Source organism: Buteo buteo, chromosome 4 (genome assembly GCF_964188355.1).
Source record: "Buteo buteo chromosome 4, bButBut1.hap1.1, whole genome shotgun sequence".
Taxonomy (NCBI): domain Eukaryota; kingdom Metazoa; phylum Chordata; class Aves; order Accipitriformes; family Accipitridae; genus Buteo; species Buteo buteo.
Window position 1 is genome coordinate 1,704,166 of NC_134174.1, and position 8,763 is coordinate 1,712,928.

The 8,763-nt window shown below is 54.1% G+C and overlaps 1 protein-coding gene across 2 annotated transcripts; it reads left to right on the forward strand.

Annotated features, from left to right (window-relative positions):
* Positions 1-136: 136 nt before the first annotated feature.
* MEST (mesoderm specific transcript) lies at positions 137-8,254 on the forward strand. Of its 2 annotated transcripts, none has more exons than XM_075024549.1 (13): positions 137-193; positions 763-806; positions 1,184-1,338; positions 1,967-2,046; positions 2,516-2,593; positions 3,025-3,161; positions 3,509-3,567; positions 3,834-3,874; positions 4,257-4,327; positions 4,888-4,989; positions 6,775-6,851; positions 7,441-7,504; positions 7,968-8,254. In XM_075024549.1, exons 3-13 carry the CDS (start codon positions 1,185-1,187, stop codon positions 8,083-8,085), a joined length of 981 nt encoding a protein of 326 aa, XP_074880650.1. In that variant the 5' UTR covers positions 137-193; positions 763-806; position 1,184; the 3' UTR covers positions 8,086-8,254. The 2 variants fall into 2 exon arrangements, with proteins under 2 accessions (XP_074880650.1, XP_074880651.1); XM_075024550.1 differs by having other exon boundaries at positions 178-193; positions 742-801.
* The last annotated feature ends 509 nt before the right edge of the window (positions 8,255-8,763 follow it).

The window sequence follows — 8,763 nt, forward strand, 5'->3', positions numbered from 1 at the left end:
CGAGCGGCTGACAGCGCCCGCTCGTCGCCCGGCAACGGGGGACGCCGCCGTTACACGCCCCGTGACGCGCGGGAAGCTTTGTCGGGGGAGGGCGGGGCGTCCGGGCGGCGCATGCGCAGGGCGGGGAGCTGCCCCCCCCCAGCCCCCGCCGTTAGAGCGCCGTGCCGGCGCGCGGCCGAAGCACCTGAGGCAGGTGAGGCGCGCGCGGTCCCCCCGCCCCGCCCCGCGGCCCCGCCAGGCGCGGAGGCTCCGCCCACCGCCGCTGGGGGGGCGGGGCCTGACACCCCCCCCTCAGGGGAGGGGGCGCGCGGCAGGGGGGGCGTGGCCTGCGGGGGGGGAACAAGTGCTGCCCTGAGGGGCGGGGCTGGGATTGAAGGGGCGGGGTTTGTTGACGGGGGCGTGGCCTCGTTTGTGGTGGGGCGGTGCTTATGGAGGGGTGTGGTGGTGGGGCGGGGCTTTGGCCTTCAGATCGGGGCCACACCCCCCCTTAAACCCCTTGTGGGGCTCACGTGCCCCCCCTCAGCCCCCCAACGGGGCCCACATCCCCCCCTTACGACCCCCAGTGGGGCCCATGTCCTCCCTCAGACCCCTCATGGGGGGCTACATCCATCCCTCAGACCCCCAATGGGGCCCATGTCCTCCCTCAGACCTCAAATTGGGCCCACGCTCCCCCTCAGACCCCTTATGGGGGGCCACATCCATCCCTCAGACCCTTAATGGGGCCCACGTTCCCCCCCTCAGACCCCCTAACCTCTACTGCAGAGACCGCTTTCTGTCACGGACCTGCCACCACAGGGACGCGTAAGGTGTGGGGACATGGGGGGTTTTGGGGACTTGGAGGTGGGTTATGGGGACGTGGGGGGTTTGGGGCACTCGGAGGTGGGTTATGGGGACGTGGGGTTCGGTTGTGGGGACGTGGGGAGTTTTGGGGACTTGGAGGTGGGTTATGGGGACGTGGGGGGTTTTGGGGACTTGGAGGTGGGTTATGGGGACGTGGGGGGTTTGGGGGACTCGGAGGTGGGTTATGGGGACGTGGGGTTGGGTTGTGGGGATGCGGGGGGTTTTGGGGACTCGGAGGTGGGTTAGGGAGCTGTGGGGGTTATGGGGACATGGCGGTGGGTTAGGGGGATGTGGGAGTTACGGGGTAAATCCCAGTAGACAGGCGCCTTGCTCTCTGCGGCAGGATGAAGGAGTGGTGGGTGCAGGTGGGGCTGCTGAGCGTCCCCCTCCTCGCCGTCTACCTGCACATCCCACCCCCCAAGCTCTCCCCAGCTCTCCTCTCCTGGAGGTCCTCCGGAGGCTACTTCACCTACAAGGAGCAGAACATCTTCTACAGAGGTGACGGGGCTGCGCCGAGCCCTGGGGACATCTTGTCCGTCCCTGGTGGGGAGTGGGGCTGGGGACTCTGCTCCCCTCGGTGGTCCCGGGGACGTCCCCAAGGCCAGGCAGGGAGACGGAAAATCCCTCCCAAAACGTAATGGCTTTAGGGGGAGCCGCCGCATGGATCCAGGAACGATGTGGCTGTTCGTTATCAAAAGTTTTTAATTGGGTGAAGCCACCAAGGTTGGGTTTTGTGCAGCAGCGGCAATACCTTGCTGTTGGCGGGGAAGGATCCCAAGAGCCTCTGACGGGTCACAGCAAGGAAAAAAGATACTGAAAAACCTTTTTGCTGGAGCAGTTGTTAGCCACTATAGCAACTTAGGGGCAGCTGCAATTAATTTGTGCTAAGTAAAACCCTGGTTTGCATCAAGTAGCTGATGCCAGTGGTCACAGTGGCTCGTCTGGGTGGGTTTGCGAAACCACGCTGGCACCGGGAAGCTGCTGTGCCAGTCAAACCCATGCTTGGTTTTGGGGTAGCAGAGGGAGAGGTTGGGCTCCCAGCAGGGCGAAAGGCAATGACTGTCTTACAGGGGAGAAAATTGGGGGAGAAAAAAGCTGACCCTGAGGTGCTCTGTTCCCTTCCCAGATTCATACGGCGCCGTCGGCAGCTCCGACATCGTCATCCTCCTGCATGGCTTCCCAACCTCTAGCTACGACTGGTGCAAGGTGAGGGGAGTGAGCATACGGGGAGTTGGATGTCGACAGCAAACCCTGCAGTTTCTCCCTGCTGGGGATGAGCAGAAGGACACAGGTGGTGCGTCAGCCTAGGGGGGGCGATGCTCCAGAGGAGTTTCTCCTGGGGATACCACCGGGCTCCAGGATATCAGCCCTGTTCCTCTCTCAACACCTTGCATGGGACCCAAGCCCTTTTCACATCACCCTTTCCCACACTTCAGCCCACAGCAGGAGGAAAAGACCCACAACTATTTCTTGGCTTTTTTGGGAGATGGTCTTGCTGTTTATTGGGAAATTTCAACCTCCTGCAGTTTTCTCAGAGCTGGAAGGTGCTGTCTGGGGGACTGGAGGGGAGCATGGCTGTCTATAGCTGCGCATTGCCGTAGAGTTTTCCTCTCTCTGCTCCCATCAGCCTTTTTTTTTTTTTTTTTTTTTTTTAATGCATTTCTCCTCTTTCCAGATCTGGGAAGGGCTGACCCAGCGGTTTCACCGGGTGATTGCTCTGGATTTCGTAGGATTCGGTTTCAGTGACAAGCCTGTAAGTAGCCTGGGAAGAGGATTTTTGCAGTTGCTTTTGGCCCAGCGGTTGTTCTGCCATGCCAGCATCCCCAGAAAACTGGCATTTGCAGTGCAGTTTCTTCTCCCATTTACATCTGGAAAAGGAATAAGACATTGTAATAGCGAAAAGGGTGGGGAAGGTGTGTGGTGGAGATCAGCTCTGCCACCATCTTGCCTTTACTTGGGTTTGATGTGACTCCAAAGCACACCTTGACCCCTTTGGGGCATGGGCAGTGCTCCCGTGGGCTTGTTGATGTAGCTGCCAGCCCAGGACATCCCGACTGCTCTGTCTGGGGTCGCAAACTGCTGGTTTCCACCCCATATTCCTCCATTTGGGTGTTTATTCTGGAGTTTGTGGGCTCATGGTGGGTCAGGCTCTCACTGTGGCTCCTCTCTTGCTTTGCTTCGCAGAGGCCCCACCGCTACTCCATCTTCGAGCAAGCCAGCATTGTCGAGGGGCTGGTGCGTCACCTTGGCCTCCACCACCAGAGGATTAATCTCCTGTCCCACGATTACGGGGATACGGTCGCACAGGAGCTGCTGCACAGGTCACTGCAACCACTGATGCTCTGGCTGCTCTTTACTGTCCCCACCAAGATGCTTTCCAGCAGATAAATGGGAGGATGTAGTGCACAACCCTGTTTTCCCTGTACCTACAGCTGTAATGAAGGCTGGGAGGTCTCAGGGCACATCCATGGTGGGCAGATCTGAGGCTCCCATCCATGAAATCTCAGCTGCTAGGATGTTTAACTTTCTTCCTGAGCTCCTTCTTATCTAGCCAGGGACAGCAGGGGAACAGAGATGATCTGACACTGTTAATTTGACCTGCTGGTTGGTCACTTCTTGGAGCCTGTAGAAGGTCTAGTGGCATTTCACCTTCTCTTCTGTCCTCCAGGTATGAGCACAATAAAACTGGAAGCATCTTGATCAACAGCCTATGTTTATCCAATGGCGGTAAGGTTTGCCTGGCATGGTGGGATGGGTGGGCTGGGAGGGATGGGAATCCATGGGACAGGATGGCCTTCCCGCCTCCATCACCCGAGGGAAAGCACCACCCAAACCCCAAGCAAATTGCAATTAAGGTGCTGTAATTAACCAGGAGTGTTAGTCCTCAGGCTGCCTGTGCCACCTTTCGTGGCACCATAAAGAAGGGGAGAGACTGGGAGATGCAGAGCAAAACACTTGTAACGTTACAACTCTGTTCTCTGACGTCCTTCCAGGGATTTTCCCCGAAACGCACTACCCCCGGTTCATCCAGAAGGTGAGCTGCTACCCCCTCTAGTTGTACTGTATCGCCCCTCAAGCAGAAGTCTGACTGTGAGTTTGGGGTTTTACCTGGCTCAGATGCCTGCTGCTTTTCCTGCTTTGGTAATGGCACCTGAGCTGCTCATGGGCATCATTAGAGGTGGTGAGGAGAAGCAGGGGCTGTCAGGATGCGGCTCGTCACATCCGAATGTCCCAGCTAATCGCCCCTTGAAGCACTGATGTCTCACTGCCGAGAGCTCACGTACATCTCGAGGGTTGGGGCTGAGCTGGGAAACTGCTGTAATACTGAGCTGGGGGAAAAAGCCCTCCAAGGAGGCAGGATTTACCCATTTGTACGATACTGAGTAGTGCTGTCTCCTTTTTTCCTTCTGCCCAAGATCCTCAAGGATGGGGGTTTACTGTCCCCCGTCATCACACGGCTGATGAACTTCTTTTTCTTCTCCAGAGGGTGAGTTGGGTCTCTGTGCTGCTTGATACAGTCCCTACAGGGGTTTTGAGCCAAGCGGGGAGGGGGCCAACATAGGAATTAGCGTAGCAGGTATTTGGCAGGTGAGCAGAACCCCCGGCACTGTCCCAGGAGAGATTTGCCCCTGGATTTGAATGACCTTGGTCCTCTGGGCCATTCCCTCTCCAGACTGGCAAAGCACTTCAGCCTAATAATAAACCACACGGCTTTTTACTGTACGCTGAAATCCTTCTCTCCCATGAGTATTGGACTTGTGCACGTTACAGAGGCAATGAAAACCCTAACCATGCTCTGCATACGGTGCGCAATCAGATATATATTTTTATCAGATGTTGCAAACCCTCTTTTTTTCCAAAAAGCCCTTTAGGCTGGCCACTAAGTCCAACACTGGGTGCGTTTGGGGGACAGCTTGCAGTGCTGCGCTTGCACCCACGTTTCGCAGTGGGAGCTGGAAGTGCTTGACTGTTTTTTGCCCTCAGCTAGTTTTTGAGTTGTATGCTAACACGGCTGCTGCCGTGCTGCTCTGAACTCTTTTTTTCCAGGCTTGGGGCAGTCTTCGGACCCTACACACAGCCTTCGCAGGCAGAATACTGGGATATGTGGACAGCAGTGCGGACCAACGATGGCAATCTCGTTGTTGACAGGTACATCTCTGTTAATTGCTGAACGAACTTAGTTTTATGCCCACGACGTCCCTCCGTCTGCAGGCAGAGCCATGCAGTAGCTCGGAGGTTACCAGAGCTCAGCCAGGTCCCTGGATGCTGGCTCCCCAGAGCCTCCAGCTGCTTCTGTTGGGGCCTGGGGATCATCACTGCACCCCAAAAGAGAGCTGGGATGTCATGTAGGAGCAGGAATTCTTGCTGGGATGATGCAAGGCAGGTAAATGAAGTCTGGAGTCAGGAGGACCTGAGCCTGCACACGGTGGGAGAAGGACAACACTGGAGATGTACAATGTGGGGTTTTTTCCTTCTTTGGAAGTTAGGGGCTTGAATTTATGGGGTTTTGTTAAAAACTGGAGCTACACCTGGTTTCCTCCAGTTTGGGACTTTTGGAAGGACCTCAGGCTGGTGGCTGTGAGTTCGGTACCCTCATTGAGCAGGGCCTGTGTGTGTCCTTCTCTCCCAGCAAGCAAACTCCTCTCTCCTCCCTCTGGGGACAATCTCCAGACAAATCACAGTAGGGACCAAATAGCTCAGCCTCTCCAAGGATGCTCGCTAATTGCCTCTAGTAACGAGGGATACTCGCCCAAGCCCAGCAATGGATATATTGGCTGATGCACTGCCCACTTGGCAAGTCCTGCCGTGGCAAATTTTTGCAATATCACCTTTGTCGGCAGCACAGCTGTGATGGGAAGCTCAGTGCCAAAATATCTCCAGCCCCTAAAATGTCGTGTGTCAGAGTATCGGTACGTTTACTTAGTGTAGCTTCCCGTCCTTGGAAGGCTTTTTATAACCCAACTGACTCGAACCTGATGTTTAAATTGTGAGCCTCAGCCCGAGAGCTGTGCTGAAGCAAGGAATCACCCCAAGTTGCTGGCTGGGGTGACAAGACAGGCTGAGGAGCAGTTAGCAGTTCGGATATTCACTGTAAAACCGGACCAGCGCAACTTATCTTCTCCTGCATTCCTCCACACTCAGTGGTTCAGCACTGACTCCTCTTCCTCCTCTGTGGGGCAGTGAAATGGTTTCAGAGCTGCTGCAATGCCCGTGAACCGTGCATGGGAGTGCTTAGACAGTGCTGCCTCTGTGTTGGCTTTCAGCAGACTGATTTCCACCCCGACATTTTGTAGGATCTGACTGTAAACACACCTTTTGCCCCGCTGCCCAAGCGAAGCAGCACGGAGTTTGTTAAGGGGGCTTGGGGGTAACCAACTTTTCGGGGCTTGTTTGCCAGCTGCCTGCAGCCCGCTGTGACTTACTGCACCACCTGGCACAAAGGTTGCGATGGTTCAGCCCCTTTTACAACCCGGTGGCATTTGACTGGGAGCAGAGGACCCAAATTTTCTTCCATCTCAGCTGGGAAGGATTCAAACCTTACCCTCCCTTCTCCCCAGACTGCAGGCTGTTTCTCCCTTCATAAATGAACTTAGATTATCTTCCAGCAGGACTCTGCACTGGACCCTGCCCTTAGGGCATGGAACTGGCAGGGGCAAGACCCAGAGTCAGTGTCCCAAACTCATCTGCACTTTTATTTGCTGTCTAAATAAAAAACCAAAAAACAAAAAACCAAAAACACTTTAGGCAAGTCACTAAGCTGGGGATGGTCAGCAGACTGATTTCGTGTTGCTGCCACCCCAAGGAGGTGGCCAGTGGGAGATGCAGATTCCACTTTGGTCTCGTTGCACAGGTGTACATTGCCCTGAGGGCAATTTCCAGGCTGTGCAACACCTGGAGGCACCGTCTGCCGTGTAACAACAGGTTTCTCTTCAGTATTTTGCAGTACATAAACCAGAGAAAGAAGCACAGAGACCGCTGGGTTGGCGCTTTGATGTCCACCTCTGTCCCATGTGAGTAGGAATCTGTTTTCTTTGATTTACTGGTCAGGATGTTGGGAATCGCCCTCCTTGCCTGCAGGCACTGGTGCTGGCTCCTTCCACTAATCGCTGGAGCCTCTTGTTATTCTGATGAAGATGATGTGGGTCAAATCCGGTTTGTGCAGGGAGTAGCATCACAAAGTGTCACAAAACTCCCTGCTCCAGTTTAAGGTTGGGTTACAGTGGAGAGCTGTGAGCTTGTTAAGGTAAGAGGAAAAAGAGTTTGTTCCACTGAGCAGAGGTAACTTTAACTTTCCTTTAGAGGCTGGTTCACAGCCTCCGGTTTCTCCAGCTGCTGCCTCAGGGAAGCTGAGGTGCTTTTCCAGCTCAAGAGAAGTTGCAGCCACTCAAGGAAAGGTTTGCTGTTTGCAGGAGGAGGTTGGGAGGCTGAACTTGACCCCAGGGCAGAGAAGCAAGAGCTCTTTCGGCAGCTGGTTTGCTCAGTGCTCTGCTGAAAGCTTCCCAAGCTCCATGCAAGGGGAGAACGTATCTGCGACAGGTCTCCTTGGCTTAGTTTAGGGATGTGCTTGGGTATAAAAGCTCTGTCTGTGCTCTCTTGCAGTGCATCTAATCTATGGGCCCCTGGACCCTGTGAATCCCCACCCAGAGTTTCTTCAGCTTTACAAGTAAGACAATACCGCCACAAAGCGGGAATACGCAACTGGGGTTTCATTTTGAGGGAGATTTTTTCTCAGACTTTTCCACCCATTCCCTTTTCACGGAGGCTGTTTTTAATTCTCACCTGTAACCTGCACAGCCAGGTGATTCAGTTGGAGCCTTCTGCCATTTGGAAATTGCTTCCCCATTTTAGACATCAAAGTTACAAGCCTCAGTCAAATCCAGCATGCATTTTAAAACCACATCAGACAGAGGCAAGATTTGTTGACTGAGGTAGTCTTCTCCTCCAAACTAACCTGAAGTAAATCCAGCACTTGGAAGAGTGGTCCACTGTAACTGCTACAGGCTTTTTTTGTCCCAAAACCATGTTATGGGCAGAATCCCAACTATGCAAGAGCGTACCGTCCTCCTCCTTGGCTGCAGACCGAGCTGCAGTTCCTGTGCTTAAGCCTTGCTGCATTCTTCCAACAGGAAGGTGCTTCCCATGTCCACAGTGTCTGTGCTGGACGACCACATTAGCCACTATCCACAGCTGGAGGATCCGACAGGCTTCCTGAATGCCTATCTGAACTTCATCAACTCCTTCTGAGCTGCTGCAGCTCAGTTCTTGCTGCTTGAGTCAGGCTTTGGGGGCAGGAAGAAACTTCAATTTTTATCTCCAGATCCAACACTCTGCACTAATAAACACCCTCATCCTTGGCTGCCAAACTGCTGCATTGATGCAGTTAAATCCTTTGAGCACCAGAAAAGATTAGCCTGCAGGGAGGCATGGACAAAACTGTCAGCCTAAGCAGAGTTACAGGACACTGACAGCTCTTCCAGCCCTGTGCTCACGTTGCTTCTTGACCAGCCTATCTCTGTATTTAGAGCCAGGGGGGCTCAAGGGACAACAGGGGCACCTGAGGGGAAGCAGAGCACCTATGTCAGTCCAAGAGTCCTTACTTGCCTTCATTGCTAGGCTGTGCTGCCTGCCACAGGCAGACAAGACCACTAGCAGCCAAGGGTCAATGCACATATTCCCAAGATGAATGCTGGTCTGCTTTTTGAGTTGTGTGCAAGCAGTTTATATTATACCCTTCTGCTAAGTGTTTTAATTCTTGGCTAGCTTGTCAGAACTGAAGAATTTAAAATGGAGTTTGCCTAAATACAGCAGGAGAGCAGGATCTGTAATCCCCCGAAGTACAGGCAATGATGCTCTCCACCCATAAAGGGGAATTTAAGCACTGTAATTATGCCTTCAGTAATCTCTTTTTAATGGCCAGTTACC